The sequence below is a fragment of the Mus caroli genome, unplaced genomic scaffold (assembly GCF_978045245.1).
Source record: "Mus caroli unplaced genomic scaffold, Mus_caroli_1 scaffold_6, whole genome shotgun sequence".
Lineage (NCBI taxonomy): Eukaryota > Metazoa > Chordata > Mammalia > Rodentia > Muridae > Mus > Mus caroli.
This window is the reverse complement of record NW_028227261.1, coordinates 143,561,930-143,584,641: the sequence shown is the minus strand read 5'-3', so window position 1 is coordinate 143,584,641 and position 22,712 is coordinate 143,561,930. Positions and strand designations below refer to the sequence as shown.

The 22,712-nt window shown below is 40.3% G+C and overlaps 1 protein-coding gene across 1 annotated transcript in view; it reads right to left on the bottom strand.

The window, feature by feature from the left end:
- Positions 1-22,712, bottom strand: part of Dpy19l4 (dpy-19 like 4) — a 57,587-nt gene that overhangs the window by 2,904 nt on the left and 31,971 nt on the right. The window contains exons 12-18 of the mRNA XM_021160112.3: positions 21,781-21,939; positions 19,663-19,782; positions 14,889-15,009; positions 11,687-11,743; positions 10,626-10,708; positions 6,628-6,760; positions 88-246 (exon numbers count right to left, since the gene is read on the bottom strand). Coding sequence (XP_021015771.1) covers positions 88-246; positions 6,628-6,760; positions 10,626-10,708; positions 11,687-11,743; positions 14,889-15,009; positions 19,663-19,782; positions 21,781-21,939 — 832 coding nt within the window. The remainder of the gene's footprint in view (positions 1-87; positions 247-6,627; positions 6,761-10,625; positions 10,709-11,686; positions 11,744-14,888; positions 15,010-19,662; positions 19,783-21,780; positions 21,940-22,712) is intronic.

Below are 22,712 nucleotides of genomic sequence, written 5' to 3'. Positions count from 1 at the left end.
TGGCATGCTAAGGCAGCCACAACTCACAGAAGAAGATTATAAAGCTAAATAAAGTCAGAACAATTAACTTTTCAAGTGGTTACTTACATGTCCATTTGCAATATCTAGTAAGTCTTTAACCCGACAGCCTCTCGTGGTTCCCATCTCATTGCAGATGGCATCTTCTACAATTAGGTAGTTAGCTTTATAAGATGTCAGGATTTTATAAATATCCTCAGCAGATCGCTTTGAATAGATTTGGTAAATCTGAAAGCAAATAATTAAAACAAAATTTAAAAGATAGTAAAAGCACCTGTTAATTAAAATTACAGTTTCAATAAAACACACTTCACAGGGCTGGAGAGACGGCTCAGCAGGTAAGAGCACATACTGCTCTTGCTGGAGATCTGAATTTGGTTCCCAGGACCTGCATCAGGTAGCTTACAACTGCTATAACCCCATCTGCAGGGAATAGGATATCCTCTTCTGGACTCCTAGGACACCTGTGCTCACATGCACATACCCACCCCATATACATTTTACACATATAATTATACAACTCAATACTATACAAGTCACCAACTAATCCTGTTTAGTATGTTCACAGAGCTGTACACTGACTGACACTTTAGATTATTTGCATTAGTGCTGTGTATAATATCTGTCACCTCCCAACTTGCCTGTCACAGTCCTATATAGCCAGTAATTCTCTTTGTCTCTTCAAAGATTTCCATTCTAGACATTTGAAATATATGGGGTTTACAGTGTGTGATCCTATGTGACTGACTTCCTTTACTAAGCATAAAGCTTGCCTAACTTACCCATATTGTATTATAGCATAAGTACTTTATTATTTTTCAAAGCCAAATAATATTTACTATAAGTTAATAAACATTTTGGTTGCTTGCATTCTGGAGCCATGATGAATACTGTACATGAATATTGACATAGAAGTTTTGTGCAGGGTACATATTTGCATTTCTTTTTTATGTTTTTTTTGTTTTTGTTTTTGTTTTTGTTTTTCGAGACAGGGTTTCTCTGTGTAGTCGTGGCTGTCCTGGAACTCACTCTGTAGCCCAGGCTGCCCTCGAACTCAGAAATCCGCCTGCCTCTGCCTCCCGAGTGCTGGGATTAAAGGCGTGCGCCACCACGCCTGGCTCATATTTGCATTTCTAACAGTTGCTGTGTTATAAGGTAACTGCAGTTAATTTTGTGAAGACTCACTGACAAGTTTCCACAAACTATATACAGGGTTTCATTTGAGCTCTCTATACCCTATACTTTTGTTTGTCCTTTAAAAAATTTAATTAATTAATTAATTAATTAAAAGTACGCTGTATCTGTCTTCCGACACACCAGAAGAGGGCATCAGGTCTCATTAGGAATGGTTGTGAGACACCATGTGGCTGGTCAGATTTGAACTCACAACCTCTGGAAGAGCAGTCAGTGCTCTTAACCGCTGAGCCCTCTTAATCTCTCCAGCCCTTTGTTTGCATTTTGAGACAGGGTGTCTACATAGCCTTTGTAGTCCTGGAACTTGAAATGTAGACCAGGCAGGCTGTCCTTGAATTCACAGAGACTGTTCTCTGTCCACCCCAAGCTTCAGTGCTGGATTTATGGTGTATACCAGCAAGCCCAGCTAATACGCCCCTTTGATTTTAGCTATCCTACTTGTGGATTTGACTTTCACTTTCCAGATGGTAAATGAAGTCATGAACCTTTTCATATACAAATGGGTTATTTGTAGTTCTTTGGAAAAAATGCCTATACAAGTCCTTTGTCTAGTTTCAAATTTTAATCATCCGTCTTATTATTGTGTTGTAATAGTTCCTTTAGTTTTTATTGCCATGTGTCAGAATGTTCATTTTCCCAATGAGGTAAGAGTCAACAATGTTAAAAATAATTTGGTCACTCAGAAATGACGAGGAAGGATGTCTGAAACTCGGGTCATGACTAGATTGGCTGTTTCATTACAACTTTGCCAGATCTATGGTGCCACATACTATTTCTTCTGAAAAATACCAAAATCTAATAGCTAGATTGAGTACAGTGCTATGCCTGGAGAAATTTCTCAGTGTTTAAGAATATTGGCAACTATTCCCGAGGACCCAGGGTCCATTCCCAATACCTACACGGTAGCTCCCAATTATCTGTAACCACAGCTGTCTCTAACTTCTGTTTCAGAGGATCCAACACCCTCTTCTGGCTTCTGAAGGCACTGTACACACATGGTGCACATATATGCATACAAGCAAAACACCCACACCATATACATATATACATACATGTTTTTTAAAAGAATCCAATCTATTTGAAGAATGCTCATTAGCTGCCTACTAGATGTCATGACTGATTTTACATATATATATAACTTCTGGGGGCAGTTCAGCAGTTAAGAGCTCTTCCTGCTCTTCTCCAGGGCCTCTTGCAAGTCTAGCTCCAGGGGATCTGATACCCCACTACTGGTCTCAAACACACACACACACACACACAAATAAATTTTTTTAAATCTTTAAAATAAAATTCTGTGAAACAACATTCTCTCAGTAGCCTAGAGAAGTTCTCCAACCTTCGTATGATGGAGGACAGAACAGAGGCTGTGGAGTGTTTACCATTATCACCCCTGGTGTGCACCTGCTAGATGCCCACAGAACGGTACCTCTAGTTAGGACAGGTAAATGTGTCTCTAGATAGTACCAAATGTTCTCTCCAAACCAGACTGCTTTGAGTTGACAAACCATGGTGTAAGAGACTCTATGAAGATTAGCCATGCATCATAAAGTAGACATGATAGACAGCAGTCTCATTTCTGCAGAACTTCATTTGGATTTTGATGATTAGATAAATAACACAGTAACTGTTGCTTACTAGATACCATAAAGAAAGGCAAACTTGGAAAAGGGGGAAAGAAAAATCATGGTTACTATTCTTGGAGCCAAGTTCTACAAAACATAGAACAAAATATTTAATTAAAACCCTGATTATGAATGACTTTGAAACACTGTATTGGGAAAAAGTCCTGTCAAAGAAAACAAAGAAGCTGGTGGCACTGTGGTGGCCTGGGCTGCATAGTGAGATTTCTGTCTCAAAGACAAAAAGCCCAGGTTGTTGTTTTTAAATCTGTGGGGGAGGGATTCCCTCTCCATATTCTACCCAAACCACGCCATCTCTTTAAAGCACAGCAAACATTCATCAGGACTAACTGCTGCCTGAGAGACAAGTCACCCTTGGGTATATCTCCCTATCTCTCTCCTCTCCATCTGCTGCCTGCCATGCGTTCTGTTGTGACTATAATTAACTTTCCCTCTGTCCCTTTTCAAAACTTAAAAACATTTTTTTGGCTCTTTGACAGAGTCTTGCTTTATTGTCCAGGCTGATCTTGAACCTACTGCAATCCTTGCCTCTGGCTTCCAAGAACTAAGATTAAAGGCATTAGGCACCATCTGGGCACAGTCAACTCTAAACACATCTAATTATTCTACCATGAGGCTTACTTACTCAGTCTCTGCTGTTTCTCAGCTGCCTCAAGGGCAGCCTCAATTCCTTAGCATGGCCACACGCTCACAGAAGCTGGCCTCACTTTTTTTTCTTTTCTTTCCTTTTTTTTTTGGAGGGCAGGGGTGTCGGGGTGTGTGCGTTGTGCGCGCGCGCGCGCGCGTGTGTGTGTGTGTGTGTGTGTGTAGACCAGGCTGGTGTGTGTGTGTGTGTGTGTGTGTGTGTGTGTGTGTGGTGTGTGTGTGTGTGTGTGTGTGTGTGTGTGTGTGTGTGTGTAGACCAGGCTGGTGTGTGTGTGTGTGTGTGTGTGTGTAGACCAGGCTGGACTCAAATTCACAGAGATCTGCCTGCCTCCACCTCTCCAGTGCTGGATTAAAGACATGTGCCACCACCACTTAGCGTCATTTTCTAGCTCTATCGTCAGTCACACACATTTCTTGGTTGGTGGTATTTTTCAGCATGTGATCCGACACATCCCATTTTGTAAGAAGCAGATCATCAGTCTTCAATGCCAACATCAAATAGAATAATATAATGTATGGTGGATTCTTACATTTCTGTTAAGCAGGACTGACTATCCTGCCTTTGGACTCTTTGTGCTGGATGAGTATGTACATGCATGTACATACAATTACAATTTAATAGTGCATTCTAAGCACAGTGGAACACTCCTACAATCCTAGTACTTGAGGGTGTTGAGGCAGGAGGGTCATGAGTTCAAGGCTAACTGACTATATACACAACTTGAGACTCTACTTCTAACTACAAAAAAAAAATTGTCTTTATTAAAATACACAAGTTAACTTTGAAGTTTTCGTCATGTACTATGGTTTAGTCATTTAATTTTCCTAAGTAGGAAGTGGAACTATTACTATCATTTCCAGATGCAGGAACTTACTTAAGGGAATGCACAGAACTAACTTTTGAGTTCAGAAATATAATTTTACAGTCAATTTTGCTTGTTTGTTTGTTTTTTTGTTTTTTGAGACAGGGCCCTGACCGTCCTGGAACTCACCATGCAGGCAGGCCAGACTGACCTCAAACTCACAGCAAACCTCTGTCTCTGCTTCTCTGAATTCTGAAGTTAAAGGTATGCACCACCTACCAGAAAGTGGTTTTTGATACATTTTTAAAAATTATTTATTATTTTTATGTGTATGAATGCTTGCCTGCATGCCTTTTGTGTACAAGTACATGCCTGATACCTGTTAAGGTCAAAAGAGAACACTGGATCCCCTAGCACTGGAGTTACAGACAGTTGTGGGCTGCCATATGGATGCTGGGAATAGGTGGTGCCTGCCTTTAATCCCAGCACTCTGGAGGCAGAGGTAGGCGGATTTCTGAGTTCAAGGCCAGCCTGGTCTACAAAGTGACTTCCAGGACAGCCAGGGCTATACAAAGAAACTCTGTCTCGAAAACCCCCCCAAAAAATAAAAAACCAAAAACAAAAAAAACACAGGTCCATTGGAACAGCAGCCAGTGCTCTTAACCCACTGAGCCACCTCTCTAGCCCCTTCTGTCTGAATTTTGTTTTGCAGCTATGGAAGATGGGGCCTCACCTATATTTTTGAGGCTGTCCCTATGGTGATTGGTTTGAACTTAGTGATCCTCCTGCCTCAGCCAGCAGGACCAGCAGCACAGGTATCTCGTTACTCCTATATATATCCAAAGTCTAGGTTCTTTCTTAGCCTTACATTGCTAAACTTTTTTTTTTAAGCTCAGAATTTACTTAAAAATCATATGATATTTTCACAAATAGAAAAAGAAAATAAAGCTGGGTAGTGGTGGTCAATCCTTGCACTCAGGAGGAAGAGTCAGGAGAATCTCTGAGTTTGAGGCCAGCCTGGTCAAAAGAGTTCCAGGACAGCCAGGGCTACACAGAGAAACCCTGTCTCAAAGAAAAAAAGAAAAGATGAAAGAATGAAAATATGGAGAATCCCAGTTCAAGTGATCAGTAACTTTTCATATATATAGATTTATCATTTAAATCCATAACAATCAAAATTACACATCTTTAAATCAAATTAATTAGGTATCATTCTAATGTTATACAGAATTATCCTTAAAAGCCAATACCAATAAAATAAAACATAAGAAACCCTACAGGTTGGTTAGCTGGCTGGCTGGCTGGCAGGCTGATTTTTGCAGTACAAAGAATTGAACTCAGGAACTTCTGAATGGCAAGCAAACAGTACCACTGACTTTTTCAGGTCTTTTTTTTTTTTTTTTTTTTCAAAGCAATTGCTTATTCCCTAGTTTGATAATGAAATTGCTATCCTCATGCCTCCATTGCCCAACCAGCTAGGATTATATGAATGCTAGACGTTCCTGGCTAAATCAAAATAGTAATGTGTGTTCTCATGGGCGGGGGGCGGAGGCGGAGAGGGGGAACAGGAGTGAACAGCTGACTCACTCAATTTTTCTCCATCTTATATTTGAGAGTCTTAATCAACGTACAACTCCCTGACTTGACTAAAATGTCTGGTCATCAAGCCTCAGGGACCTGCTGTCAGCCTCCCCGCACTGGGATTAGAGGCGCGTGCTGCCTGCCACACTTGGCTCTTACATGGGTGCTATGGATCCAAACTTAGGCCCCTGGACTCCCACAGCAAAGGCACTACTCACTGACCCACCTTAAATTACATTTTTGTTTTATCAGCAACAGGACAGCTTTGGAAAGACAACGTGTATTAAGACATGAACTGACAGGTTTCCTTCAGTAATTTTGAGAACCATAACTTTGAAAGGATGGCTGCCCTTTCTGAAATATTATCCATCAGTGTCTCTAACAGCATTATGAAAATACCTTTCGCAAAAACTAGTGACACTCTTCACAAAATGAAGAATTTAATATTTTAATCTTGGATTTTTCTCTTGATCACACAACCTTTACCTGCTTTTTCTTTTTCTGCTTTTCATTTTTGAGGTGGTTCTGCCATATATCCATAGCTCTGGCTAGTCTGAAACTGATGATGAAGCACAGGCTGGCATCAAGCTCACAGTGCCTCTGTCTCAACCTACCGACAACTTTTAAAAACTCAAGTGAATTATAAAATTGCATTTTGCTAGCTATCAGGAACCATGTACCATCATAGAACAGATTAAATTGTAGTGTTATTTTTAGAAGATCCAACTGTAGATGAAGTGCCTCACGTTTTCATTTCTCTGGAGAAGGTCGTCATCGCTGTACAGTGGCAGGCTTGTCACTGTCCACCCAGTACACAGCTTAATCACAGCCATCAACTGTGGGCTTCCTGCGAACACAGCTGCAACTGGAGCTTGCCTCCTGAAAAGAACCAAAGGCCATCTCATAATTATGCTACTAAGATCATTGGTTTATACCAACTCTAAAATCCAACAATTCCCAATGTACAAGCACACTGAGATTTCAAAGTCAACGCCGTCCATTTAACTTATGTGTTCATTGAAAAGCATTCTATTATATGCTAGCAGCTGTTTTAAACACTGAAGATACACATTGTTTTTTTTTAACAAAGGGATTGGGCCAGGCAGTGAGTTCCAGAACAGCCAGGGCTATCCAGAGAAACCCTATCTCGAAAAAAAACAACAACCCCCCCCCAAAAAAAACCCCAAAAAGACAAAGAGCACTAACTGCTCTTCCAGAGGTCCTGATTTCAATTCCCAGTAACCACATGGTAGTTCACAACCATCTGTAACAGGACCGATACCCTGTTCTGGTGTGTCTGAAAATAGCTATATTATACTCATATAAATAAAATGAATTTAAAAAGGAGGAGGAGTGGAGGGAAGAAACAAGAATATGTCGGGCATGGTGGCACAGGCCTTTAATCCCAAACACCTGGGAGACAGAGACAGGCAGATCTCAAAAAAAAAAAAAAAAAAAAAGGAAAAGTAAAGAAAAAAGAAAGAGGGCCGGGCAGTGGTGGCGCACGCCTTTAATCCCAGCACTTAAGAGGCAGAGGCAGGCGGATTTCTGAGTTCGAGGACAGCCTGGTCTACAAAGTGACTTCCAGGGCCAGGGCTATACAGAGAAACCCTGTCTCGAAAAAAAAAAAAAAAAAAAAAAAAAGAAAAAAGAAAAAAGAAAGGAAGAATATACTATATCAGATAGGGTGGCTAGTTCTCACACTCAGGTTCTGCAACACTAATCGCACATAACTCAAATCCTTCGACATCTATTCACCCTCCTGCTCCTCTGTCTCCTGATAGCAGTGTAGACGATGCCACACTGAGTCCACTACAAACTCTCAGGAGCCACTTAAAGGGTAGGAAACCAGCAAGCAAGTTCCTTCCGTCCGCCTTGCCGTGCTAGGATGAACTTCCGGCTGGAGAAAGGATTCAGCAGGCAAAGGTGTTTGCTGCCAAATGTGATGATGTGAGTTTGAGTCCTAGAACCCATACATACACTAGAAAGAACTTACACCTGTCAACTGCCCTCTGAGTTTTACACACATGCTGTGGCACACACATGCACACACTCATTCTACCTCTGAGCTGTACCTCCAGCCAAGCCTAACTGATCTATTCACTCCAAGTATGCACTATTCAGCATCTGGCTACTACGTAGTACACACAGAGATAAGCGCTAAAAGAAAAGGAACAGTACCTGGCTGGCCACTGTCCTAACAGAAGACTCGGGAATAAGGAAACAGACTTTAGACAAAATAATTACACACAGATAAATATCTAATTATCTAGCATCTAATTGTTCAGGCTTTTGCTGTGCTTCTTTTTCTTTTTCTCTTCTTTTTATTTTTTTTTTAAGATTTATTTATTTATTATATGTAAGTACACTGTAGCTGTCTTCAGACACTCCAGAAGAGGGTGTCAGACCTCATTACAGATGGTTGTGAGCCACCATGTGGTTGCTGGGACTTGAACTTAGGACCAGTCAGTACTCTTAACCATTGAGCCATCTCTCCAGCCCCCCCCTCCTTTTTTTTTTTTGGTGAGGGGGCAGTGAGGGGTGGGTAGGGAGGGGTGTTTCAAGACAGGGTTCTTCTGTATAGTCCTGGCTGTCCTGGAACTTGCTCTGTAGACCAGGATGGATTTGAACTAACAGAGATCTGCCTGCCTCTGCCTTCTGAGAACATCACTACCGCCTAGTTTTGGTAAATCACACAAAGGATGTAGCTGCCTTTGTTGTTTGTGACAACATAATAGTGTATTGTCATGCTCCCCACTAGCAGCTATGACTCACATTAAGTCTTAGTAGCAATGGTTAAGGTAATCTAAAAAAATATGGAATGTCTTTATAGAAGTTAAGACCTCATTATAAAACCTAGTCTCACTTTTATGCATTCATTCTATAAATGAACCTGTCATTCCTTTAAATATTTTTCAGTTCCATCTCCTTTATTTTCCATGTCATAAAAACAACAACCAGCACCACCGGGGGTCTCACTCTGTAGCTCTGGCTGGTCTCAGACTTACAGTGATGCCCCATGCCTCTGTCTCCCAAGTACTCAGCGTCACAAGGTTTGTTCTTCTAGGACTTTTAAAAAAGGCTTTATCTGTTTTTTGTATTTTGTCTTTAACAAGTTTAAACAAAGTTATTTGGAAGTCTCTACCAGGGATAAACTGATCACAAGAATGGCTGCAGTAATTCTCGCAGCCATTGATACTGAGGCAAATGCTGATCTTTGCCATGTGGTCTGCTTCATCAATGGGACAAGTAGCTGTATGTGCTGGCTAGTCTCATGTCAACACAAGTTAGAGACACATCTGGGAAGAAGGACTCTTAACTGAGAAAAGGTCTCCATACGATTGGCCTCTAGGCTAGTCTCTGGTTCATAATTGACGTGGGTGGACCCAGTTCACTGGGTGAGGGGCTATTCCTGGGCTGGTAGTCCTGGGTGCTTTAAGAAAGCAAGCTGAGCAAGCCATGGGCAACAGTCAGTAAGCAGCAGTCCTCCGTGGCTGATGGAGCTCCTATCTGCAGATTCCTGTCTGTTCTGACTTGCTTCAAGGCTGGACTGTGATATAAAAGTGTAACTGAACGCCGGGCGTGGTGGCGCACGCCTTTAATCCCAGAGGCAGAGGCAGAGGCAGGCGGATTTCTGAGTTCGAGGCCAGCCTGGTCTACAAAGTGAGTTCCAGGACAGCCAGGACTATACAGAGAAACCCTGTCTCGAAAAAACAAAAAAAACCAAAAAGTGTAACTGAAATAAACCCTTTCCTCCCCAAGCTGCTTTTGGTCATGGTGTTTCACCCCAGCACTAGAAACCCTAAGATACGCAAAATAGTACAGACAGTGTGGTTTACACTGAACTGTGCCCACTCTATTTGCTCTTGGGAATTCTCTAGCTACTACTTCATAAACAGGTGCACATACCACGAGACCAGAGGTCAAGTTAGCCTGATTTCCGGTGACAACTAGCCAAACAAAGACAAGCCAAAGAGGCCATGCCAGATTACCCAGCCCTGCCTGAGGTGGCCGAGACCAGAGAAATCTTCTCCACTGTTACCACTCGCTGATCCACAAAAATGTGTAAAACATTTTTCACTGATTGCTTATTATCATTAAGTTTTATGATAATTTGCTATATGCCAAAAATGAAACAACACAAATTATTAGAAATTGCTAAAGTCCAACTCCACTGTTGATTACAAACAATAGCTGATACTTGCTCTGCTGAATTACTTTCTCATGTGTTATTTCAGGGTTTCATGAATTTCTTTATGGAATTCCATAGAACCTGAGTTGAGAAGAAACCGACTCAGGACTACTTTTCATGAACACGTCAATACCCTGGATTTCCCGAATCAAGTTCTAGCCCATATGAACTCAGACCCATTGCTACAAACTCAGATTAACTACCTAGACTTTCATGGCTATGGTTGTTTCTAACCAAGAGCTAACATGCTTTTCCTGGCAATACAGCCTTTTCTGAGTCCCTGAATTATCCACCTTCACTTCTGAGTAGGTCAAGGGTGTCTGGAGTCCACATTGCTGCTGTGTGGAAGAAAGGGTCTCCAACTGCCACTCTCACACTTACCAAGGTTGTTTCAACATTAAGATGAGTTTACTTATAAAATTAGAATTACAAAGTAATGATTCCTGAGTTTACAAAGAACAGTTCATTCATTATTGTCCCCGAATTCATGAGACAGCATGCAAAGACTAGTTAATGACAGTTAACAATAGTCTTGAGCAATTTTGTCCTTACTTTATCCAGGTCATAAGTTCCACTGTATCTGGATCATAGAATTCCTGTAGTTCTGTTAATTCTGTAATTAATCGTGGAAAAAACTAAAACACAAAACAAAACACCCAGAGGTGTAAGTAACTGGAAAGCTGAAAACTGTTTCAAAGTATTCCAAAAGACCAACTTGAAGCATGTTGACATGTCAACATTGCCACATTGCTGTTCTCTTCACTGACCTGGTCATCTTTACAACCGGAATAATTATAATTTTATAGTTACTCACTGCTTAGGTGGAGTAACTAATATTATTACCAAACAACACTATAACACTATAACATCGGTTTTAGTGTTCATGTATAGACATAGTAAATTTAAAAATTCCAGGACAAATATTTTGCAGGTTGATTGGCAATTTGTTTCCTGATATATTATGTTAAGCCAAAAAATTATTTCATTTTACAGATATTAAAATTGGAGTTACCAAAATATATTTAAATATTAAGACCTACTTATTCAAGTTTTGTCAATTATGGTAAGACTTTACAATGGCATTAGACTGAAGAAAACTGCATTAGATTACATTCTAAACTGTTTTAGGCTGGATGTGATAGAATACTTGTATAATCCCAGCACTTGAGATGCTGAGTTAAGAGGATTACCATAAATTCAACGTCAGCCTGGGCTACATAATGAGACATTGTCTCAAAAGATAACAAGGAAATGAGTACTCATATACATAAAATACATGAGTAAGTAAATTTAAAAAATGTTTGGGGAGAAGTTGGTGGTACATGTCTTTAATCCCAGCACCCAGGAGGCAGCAACAAACAGATCTCTATGAATTGGAGGTCAGGCTGGTCTACATAGTGAATTCCAGGACAGCCAGAGTGAAAGAAAGAGAAAGAGGGGGAGGTTGGGGGAGGGAGGGAGAGAACGTTTTGGCTATCTTGTTAGGAAGCAATGGCAGCAACTTTAAGGACATCAGCTTTGTTAGTGAGGTGTCTTGATAGAAGCTTCCTACACACATACATAAATTTATAACCTTATAGATAAATACATTTTCATAATATAAAATCTCTTACCTCTTTCCACAAACTAAGACCTATAATAGTGGGTACCGCCATGCTCAGAATAAGAGCCTAAAATAATAAAACAAAAAGAGTTATGGGTGGACACATTTTAGAATATATGCTAGATCTATTAGCATTGGCTTAGACTGACATTAACATGAATCTAGTTCAAAGTGAACTGAGTGAAGGCTGCTGTGCTTCAGACAAACTGAGGTGTTGGTGAAAGTATTTGCTATATAAGGCAGATGGTCAAGGAGTGGGACAGTGACACATGCCTCTAACCCCAGCACTTGGGAGGCAGAAGCACACGGATCTGAGTTGAAGGCTACTTGGTCTAGAGACTGAGTTCTAGGCCAATCAGGGCTACACAGTAAGATTCCATCATAAACAAAACCAAACAAAATTAGTGCTTGGTGCCAGAGAGATGGCTCAACAGTTGAAGAGTATTTATTGTGTTCTTGCAGAGAACCAGGGTCAATCCCTAGCATCAGAATGGTGGCTCACAACACACTATAACACTCTTTTGTTATGTCCACTGGCTCATGCACACATGTGGCACATGCCTTTAATCTCAGCACTCCGGAGCCAGAGGCAAGAGAATGTCTGCAAGTTTAAGGACAATCTGGACTACATAGAGAGATTCTGTCTCTAAATAAAGAAAATAACTTTAAAAAGAAATTAAAGAAACTAGTGCTTAGTTGATCTGAATTTATGGTTGCCTGTAACTGAGATAGTCAGGAGGAGTGAGGATGTGAGGCCAGTGTGAGTTTATTACATTAAGTGAGTCTGTTTCATGGAACAAACTAGAAAACATTACCTCCAGAGAGGTATTTCCAATAGCAAATAACATGTAAACTTTTTCAAGACTTATTCTAGTTTCTGTATGAGTGTGTATCTCTCACATACATATGCGGTGTCTAGGACAGGTGGACAGCATCAGGTTCCCTGGAGATGGGCTTACAGATGGTTGCAGGACACCTGATGTGCTACTCGGAGGATAACGTGGGTCCTCTGTAGGAGCAGTTCATGCTCCTGACTGTTGAGTCATTTCTCTAGCCCCAATCATATGTGAAACTCTGTCAGAGTCCTATGTTATAAGAAGCTTACAAATAATTATGAATTAGCATGAAAAGGTAACAGCAAAAGGCACTAAAACCACACAGGCAAAATAGCTATCATAGATCACCATACTGTGTTAAAATGAGAAAATGTAAATTCTGGAACGAAGACTGGAGAAAATATAAGAAGATCACTGTTTAACATAATTGATCATCTTTTTGCCCAAACATGTTTTTCCTAGTCTACGTGTGGTGGGGGTCTGCTTGTTGTTTCCTCTCCTTCAAAACTGTTAGAAACTATGAACTCCTTCTTTCCCACAGCACAAATAATTCTGTCCAGATTCCTACATTTGGGGAAATAACAGGGGTTAGGACATCCAGACACAGTGGTTAAACCTCACTAAGAGAAATCCACCCTCATCATGAAATTTCCCCTGCCAAGTAAAAGCACTCTACAGCATCAGGCACTATTCTTCCCCTTGTGGGATCCAAATGGAATCCTCAGGAATGAGAGACAAGCATTTCACTGAGCCATACTCCACCGTTTCCCCTCATCTGCTCGGTTTTGTAGATAGGATCTTGCTGTGTGCCAAGGCTGATCCCAAACTGGAATCTTCCTTTCTCAACTGCCCCAGTTCTATTACACCTAACTCTAACATTTTATCTATCTTTATTTTACGCACACAGCACAACAGTGTAAATTCTTTTCACATGGAAACATACATAGATCTAAGTAAAGTCAAGAAAGAAGATATTTAAAACCTGAAGTCCATATAGAATGTGTGTCTCTGACTTCAGAAGGCTGAAGCAGAGGATCACTATGAGCAAGGAGTTTAAAGTCACCCTTAGTAACAACAATAAGAAATCTTTTAGAAATAAAGTCTACAATATTATCTTAAACATTTTTAAACAAACAAATAGTTTTTGTCATTCATAAGAGCAGTTAGAAAAAAATTTAATGTCACCTCATATTACTGATTCATTTCAAATTTTGCCTTTTCTTTTGTAAGTTATATAGATTGAAATGCATTTGTTTAAACCGAACATTATAAGCCGAGGGTGGTGCTCTTGGTTGTAAGCCAACTTCCAAGAAGCTGACACAGGATGGCTATGGGTTTGAGGATTCCCTAATCGATGGATAAAGACCCCATCTCATAAAAACAAAAACAAAACCACCACCACCAAAACCCTAAAAGCTAAGCATGATGGTGCACGCCTATAAATCTAGAATTTGGAAGATCCGGAGCTCAACCATATAGTGAATTCTGGGCTAACCTGGACTACATTCAACCCTGTCTCAAAAACAAATGACAAATCAATAAACCAATGGGCCGGGATACAGGTGACCTGTCAGAGAACCTAGCTAGCATGTAAGAAGCTCTGGGTCCAGGCCCTAGCAATGCATATCCTCATGTTGGGGAGATGTAGTATCTTCAAAAGACCAAGATAATCTCTCACTATACAGTGAGACCCAGGCCAGTCTGGCACCCTGCTGGGACAAGAACAAGAAAAGAAAACTTTAAAAGCTGTTTACCTCTCATAGTCTACCTTTCTACCCATAACTTGTTTTTATGTTTAAAAGCTGTCTACCTCTCATAGTCTACCTTTCTACCCATAACTTTAAAAGCTGTTTACCTCTCATAGTCTACCTTTCTACCCATAGCTTGTTTTTATGTTGTTGTTGTTGTCCTGGGGTTTTCTTGTTTTGTTTTTATTTTTTGAGACAGGGTTTCTCTGTGTAGCCCTGGCTGTCTTGGAACTACTTTGCACACCAAACTGACCTCGAACTCACAAGATCCATCTGTCTCTGCCTTCTGAGTACTAGGATTAAAGGTATGAGCCACCACCACCCCTGTCTTGGTTTCATTTACCGGCATTTAAAATGATTTGACTACATTTATCTATTTAATTGTGTGTGTCACAGTGTGCACACTTACACATACAGCTGTGCACATAAGACCACTAGTGGGAATCAGTTCTCTGCCTCCATCATGTGGGGCCCCCGGATGGAACTCAAATCATCAGGCTTGGTGGTGGCAGGTGCCACCTTGGTGCCACCTTGGTGGGGCAGGCCCCAATGAGCCATCTTTATGGCCCTAACATTTTGTATAACTGCAAGATAAACAAGTATCAAACACAAAATAACAATGGCTCACCAACAACATTGGGTGTACAGTTCTTAATCGAAGCCACTTTAAAAGTGTCATCCAAAGTTCGGGGGAACATACACCAAATGCTGCCAACATGCACACGTAAGGAGTCCAAATGAATTTCAAGCTGGAAAAAAAAGTCACATATCACACATCCTATTACCTGATTTCTCTTTTCTAAGTACTTTTTTTTTTAGATTTATTTATTTATTATATGTAAGTACACTGTAGCTGTCTTCAGACACACCAGAAGAGGGAGTCAGATCTCGTTAGGGATGGTTGTGAGCCACCATGTGGTTGCTGGGATTTGAACTCAGGACCTTCGGAAGAGCAGTCGGGTGCTCTTACCTGCTGAGCCATCTCTCCAGCCCCCTAAGTACTTTTAACTATCCACAAAATATTAATGAACAATGAAAAATCTTCACTTCTAGTTTTCAGCAACAGATTAGCACCCAATTTTTTATTTTTGGGTTTTTTTTTAAGACTTATCTTTTTGTTTTATGTACATTGTTGCTGTCTTTAGATAAACCAGAAGAGGGCATCAGATCCCATTACAAATAGTTGTGAGCCACCATGTAGTTGCTAGGAATTGATGGCCAGTCACTGCTCTTAACTGCTGAGCCATCCCTCCAGCCCATTGCTGTTTGTTTTGAAGACAAGGGTTCATTGTGTAGAGCAAGCTAGCATTAAACTCACAGATCCACAAATCTCTGACTCCAAGTGCCGGCATTAAAGGTGTGCACCTCCATTCAAAAGCCTCTTTTCTTTTCTTTTTTTTTTCTTTGTTTTTTTTTTTTGACACAATGTGATCTCACTCAGTATTTCCAAACTGTCTTTCCGAGTAGAGTTGGCTGACATTTACTAGAGTAAATGTCCTGCCTCAGCCTTCTGAGATTACAGGCATGAGCCACTAAGAGCAGCTTTTCCTTTTGTCTTTGAGACAAGAAAAGTCAAAAGCTGGCTTCACACTCAAGGCAATCCTCCAGCTTCCACCCTCTGAGAGCATGAGCTACCTGACTTTCCTCTTATTATTTTTTTTAATTTTATTTTTTAGGTAAGGTATCAAGTATTAAGGCTGGCATGGAATTTGCAGTGCAGCCGAGCCAATGACCTTGAACTTCTGGCTCTTCTGCCTCTACTTCTGCAGTTCTATGGTCACCTTGCCCAGTTTTTAATCTGTTTTATGTAAACAGAAGACAAGACTGGGATGTAGCTCAGTAGTAGAGTATTTGTCTAGCATATATAAGGCCTTAATTCAATTCCCAACACAACAAGAAAAAAAAAAATAAGAAAGGATGGAGGGAGATAGAGGAAGAAAGGAACATAATGGAAAATGATATGTTTTGCTTTGAATTATAATTTAATAATAATTATCATGCAAAAAGCCTCACAAATTACCTTTTTTTTAAGATTTATTTATTTATTATATGTAAGTACACTATAGCTGTCTTCAGACACTCTAGAAGAGGGCGTCAGATCTTGTTGCAGATGGTTGTGAGCCACCATGTGGTTGCTGGGATTTGAACTCTGGACCTTCAGAAGAGCAGTCGGGTGCTCTTACCCACTGAGCCATCTCACCAGCCCCACAAATTACCTTTTATCATATTTATTTTCATACATCTTACTTATTGTGAATAAATGTTTAATCTTGCACACAGAGGGATCTGGCCTCTGCCCCTACTCCTAGGAGGTGACCACCTGCTGGACAAGAATATCTTTGTGGAGATGGGATGGCTATGCCATGCCTACAACTCATGCTAAGAGTACATTTATTCTGGGGCCCTGGGCGACAAAATATCAGTTCAACCTCTGGAGAGGCTTCAGAATAAGGTCAGCCACGGGGAGCCAACTTCATCTGTGTCTAAACACCAATAGAAACTGAACACAGCTGGGTTTCCCTGACAGCTGTGTCCCCTGTGTACACCAGGTTTGCACTGCTCCTCAGAAACAGGTATGGTCTGTCCCATCTCCACAGTGTGACAGGAAGTACAGTCCTAAGTCTACCTCTCTCCTAGACCCTATTCTGTGTATCTCTTCATCTGCTCATTATATATACCTTGTTTCGCTGAAGTAAGTGGTAGCCCACAATACAATGACTATTCTCATTATGTCAGTCCTAGTAATAGAACCCAAAAATATTTTAGGAAACTTCTGAACTTGTAGTTGGTTTCAAAAGTAGGGAGGCCCAATGGAGAAGCTAGAGAAAGTACCCAAGGAGCTAAAGGGATCTGCAACCCTATAGTTGGAACAACATGATGTACTAACCAGAACCCCGGAGCTCTTGTCTCTAGCTGCATATGTATCGAAAGATGGCCTAGTCGGCCATCAATGGAAAGAGAGGCCCATTGGACTTGCAAACTTTATATGCCCCAATATAGGGGAATGCCAGGGCCAAAAGAATGGGAATGGGTGGGTAGGGAAGTGGGGGGCGCTATGGGGGACTTTTGGGATAGCATTGGAAATGTAATTGAGGAAAATATGTAATAAAAATATTAAAAATTAAAAAAAAAAAAAGTAGGGAGGGCTAGCCTTAAGGATTCCTGAACACTTACTACCGTAAACTGAAGAGGCATTCCATTTTATTTGCTAACTGACTTTCATATAAAGATTTAGAACCTTTGCTTCAGCTAGGTGTATTGTTTGTCTAGCTTGTGCAAGGTCCTGGGTTCAGTCCCTAGCACTGCACAAAGGTGTGCAGGGGTGGGTGGGGGTCTGGGAGTGTCAGATTTTTGAGAATTTCAAATTCAAGATCAGACTTGGGATACTGCTTCAAGACAAAACAAAACAAAAACTCTTCTGCTCAATGAATGGGTTTTCATAAAGTTTATTAACAATTTGGCATGATTTTATGTAGAAGCAAACTAAGGGAGGTTTGAAAACTAAAAACGTACAAACGAGGATATGGTTTTTAGGGTTGTCATTGTTGTTTCTGTTTTGTTATGGGAGAGTGGTCTCAACTATGTAGCAATGGCTGGCCTAGAACTCAATATGAAGATCTTGAACTCACAGAGCCATGTACCTTCGCCTCCAATGTAACTGTGACATAACTTACCTAAATATTAATAGTAGTATGCTACATGGTGGTGTTTCTGTCAACAATAGACTGCATACATGACAGTCGTTCCACAAGCTAACATTGCCTAGCGAGGTCATGGTGGGGTTATCTGAACAGGCACACTGTGAAGCTACTGAACCACACACCACACACCCTGCATATTGTACTATACAAATGTGAAGTAACGACTGACTTCACGCAGATACTTACCTTAGCAAATTTTAAACATACAAAACACAACATAAACAAATATAACACAATAACCAGAAAGAAATGAAATGTAAACACTTTGCCTTGTCCATACACCAGTCAGAGTCTCAACGGTTTGTTTCCCACTTAAAAGAAATAAAAGCAATAAAGAAAAAAACAAACCCACCTCCTTCACCCCACCCCCACCAGAGTGGGCCTACTATAGACCCATTGCACGTCACTATACTTCACCATATCTCCTTACCCCCTTCAGAATGTGGTGCCTGCTTTCATTTTTTTTCAAAGATTTATTTTTTATTATTATATGTAAGTACACTGTAGCTGACTTCAGACACACCTGAAGAGGGCATCAGATTCCATTACAGATGGTTATGAGCCATCACATGGTGGCTGGGATTTGAACTCAGGACCTTCAGAAGAACAATCAGTGCTCTTAACCGCTGAGCCATCTCTCCAGCCCAGCTGTGTGCTTTCCTATTATAAACTTAGCAACGTGATCCCCTCTGCCTGGGATACTTTTCTCTCTTCTGTTCACAAGGTCAGTTTTACTCAGCACTCCGTCCCTCAAACATTTTTTCTAGCCATATGCAGACACCAAATGTTCCCGCAGCACCATTTACTCGTTCTTCACTTCCCAAGTTATAACTTTAGTTTGTTATATAGTTAACATAGGCCAATAGTTACAGAAAGTAGACCCAAACCCTGTGTTCATGCTGTTTACCATTATACTATGAGTATTTAGCATAGTGCATGAATCTTAGAAGGTATTCAATAGTTCTTTAATAAATAAATGAATAATTAAATATCAGTTTGCTATATTTTAAAAATGTTTGTTAAATTTCACTTATATTTTAAAATTTTGTATCTTTATAAATTAGACGATTTTTTATTTATTTTACGTATATTAATGTTTTGCTTGAGCATATGTATGTACCAGAATAGGCCAGCAGAGAGTATTGGAGCCTCTGAAACTACAGTTTTACATATGGTTTTAGAGACCTGATTTAGGTGGGGACTGGGAAGGTCTTTTGCAAGAGCAGCAAGTACTCTTAATCTATAAGCCATTTCCCTAGCCACTAAAAAGTTTTTGCTTGTTTGTTTTTCAAGACTGAGTTCCTCTGTGTAGCCCTGACTGCTCCAGAGCTCACTATGCAGACCAGGCTGGCCGCAAAGATCCACCTGCCTGCCCCTGCCTCCTAAGTAATGGAATAAGAGCACCGCCTGGTGCCCTGAAAGTTTATACTTCCTTAAATAAAGTTTTAGAAACTGCTTTAAATGTACTCAGTAGCTCTCAGCATGAAAGGGAAGGGTGGGCTGGAGAGATGGTTAAGAGCACTCACTGTTCTTCCAAAGGTCCTGAATTCAATTCCCAGCACCGGCATGGCAGCCCACATCTGTCTGATGCTGCCTTCCGGTGTCCAGATATACATGCATACAAAGTACCTAATACATCAATAAGTAAATTCTAAAAAAGATAAGCTTTAAAATGACAAACTGCTCAAGCAGGGCACTTACCCTTCCATAAGCATTGCAAGAGAGCCCAGCAACAGAGTGTGAATTACATGATAAATTATTTCTGGCCTTTCTCCAATTCTCCCATCTTCAAGAGTTACAGTTTCTTTCTTAGACTTGCCACTATATAAAGGAAACATTTTTGTAAATTTGGAAAAATATACATGAAAAATCAACAATACATCATCACGTTTGAAGGTTATGCCTAAAACTGAATTTCTTCTTTTTCTAAGACCAATTATTTCTGAACTAGTGATGCTAATCAATATAAACTACAAAATTAAATTATAAAGATAAAAAGCTATACACAACCATCTTCTTTTTGTTTGTTTGGACACCACTAGCTCAGGCCTAGAACACAGTCTGTATCTAAGCTTGCCTCTACCCCAGGCCATTCTTTTTGCCTGAGGCTGTACAGAGTTGAGACTGCAGATGTGAGCCACCATACCTAGCTTCACGTTACATTTTCTTTTATTTTAGTGCTGGGGGTCACCAAGCATAGGTCTTTATACACTAAGTAAGTACTGTATATATTGTCAGCGGTAAGAGAGCATGCACTGTATAAAGTAGATCAACTGACTGGGAACTGATACTTCACAGCATAATGAACATTTGAATCAAGTATATTTATAGTGATTTATATTTTGTTATTGTTTTTGCTTTTTTTGCCTTCATTTCTCATTTTTTGAAATAGTGACCCAGGCTGCCTTTGAACTCACAATTCTCTTAGCAAAGTCTCCTGAGTTTAAAGGCATGTCCTGAGGTTATAGGCATGTCCAATTATATTCAGAAAAGTTTTAAATAACTTCAAATCACACCAATAGCTTCATTTTAATTAAATTACATGTATATGTTTATATATGTATATGTGTACACACATGCATAATATGTGTATATATAAATTATTTCATATATGTATATATACATGTGTGTGTATGGATGTGTGCATGTGTGTGTATATATATACATATATATACACATATATGTGTGTGTGTGTGTGTATATATATATATATATATATATATATCCCCCAAACCACCTCAGAGACAGGATTTTTCTATGTAGCCCTTGCTATCCTGGAACTTGCTTTGTAAACCAAGTTGGCCTTGAACTCAGAGATGAGCCTGACTTAGCCTCCTGAGTGCTAAGATTAAAGACATGTGCTACCATGCCATCCAAAATATTATTCTTAATTAAGATTTTAGAAAATTATTAAATGAGTATACAAAAGCTTAATCTATTACTTATATATCCATATAAATACTCAGAGGTATAAAGCTAAACATCGGCTTTCCTGATTAATTTATAATGACCGTCTTAGTGAGGGATTTACTGCTGTGAACAGACACCTTGACCAAGGCAAGTCTTATATAGACAACATTTAATTGGGGCTGGCTTACAGGTTCAGTCCATTATCTTTGAGGCAAGAGCATGGCAGCATCCAGGCTGATATGGTGCTGGCAGAGCTGAGAGTTCAACATCTTTCATCTGAAGGCTGCTAGAGGAAGACTGATTTCCAGGCAGCTAGGATGAGGGTCTAAGCCCACACTCACAGTGACACACCTACTCCAACAAGGCCACACCGCCTAATAGGGCCACTCCCTGGGCCAAAAATATTCAAACCATCACAATAACCAATAAAGAAAGAATAGAATTAGATGCTCTAAAATAAATACAGTATTGAAAAGTTGTGATGTGGGCACACACCTATAGTCTTACATGATTTGGAGACTGAGCCAAGAGAACTGCTTAAAATTGTGAGTTCTAGGTCATGCTGGGGAGCACAAGAAAACCCCTCACTCTCCTTCCTGTCCCCTTAGAGCTAAACCCAGGGCCCCGTGTAGGCTAGTTAAGGGTTCGGTCATAGCACTACACCCAAGTTCCAAACCCTGTCTCTTTATTTGAAGAGAGAAGAGAAGAGAAGAGAAGAGAAGAGAAGAGAAGAGAAGAGAAGAGAAGAGAGGACACTGGATGAGGATACAGCTTAGAGGCAAAGCATATTCAGCATGTACAAGGCCCTGGGTTCTGAAAACCCAGCACCCGACCGACACACACCTTAAAATGTTTTACATCTTTAAAATACAGTGATTAGTAATACAATTCATTACTATAAGCACTTACCTCATCCGCCTAAAAAAGACTTGTGTCATAGAAAGAAGACAAATAATTAACACTAAAACATAGAATGGCAATAGGGAAGATTGGGTCAATCGGAAAAAAAAATCCTGGGATGGTGCCTGGAGAGATTCTTGACAAAGGAGCCAGTTCAATGTAAAATTCCTACAAAAGACAAAACACAGGATATTAACATCTCATGTGTTTTAAACTGATGAACATAAAGGTATTTTGAAAATCTCAGTAAAAACAAAGATAAATCACATTCTCTAAATTTACTCATTTGTAACAGCAAGGGTAGGCTGCAATGAAGCCCATGCCTTCATCTAAACTGTTCACAGATGAAACACTGCTGCTTCCCTTACCAGACTCATGGTTAGTAAATCACGACCCTCAAGACAGGCTTGAGGCCAGAAAGTTACATTCCCACCAGCAGTGTTCTGGGGTAGAAGCCATAGGAACTGACATAGGTCAGAAGCTTGAAGGATTCAAAATCTGACTGGGGGTAGGCCACTGGATGGAATATGTCTTTGAAGTATGCACCTTGTCCCTTCCCCTTCCTCTCTCTGTTTCCTAACCTCCTAACACTCCATGGGTCAGAAACAGTGAAACAAATGACCAGGAACAGTCCTAATCTAGGAAACTGAGACAGTAGGACAACTTGATAGATAAAGGCACTTCCTGATGAGCCTGAAAAACTGAGTTCAATGCAATGGTATAAGAAGAAAGCAAACTTTGAAATTTGACTTTTGACCTCCACAAACATACATACACAGCATGGCACACACACACACACACACATTCATTCTCATTCTCTCTCTTTCCCTCCCTCCCTCCCTCCCTCCCTCCCTCTTAAAATGCCTTAAGTAATCAAAGCTGGAGATGTGGATCAATGGTTAGGAACACTGGCTGCTTTTGTAAGTCCAGTGAGCAAAATT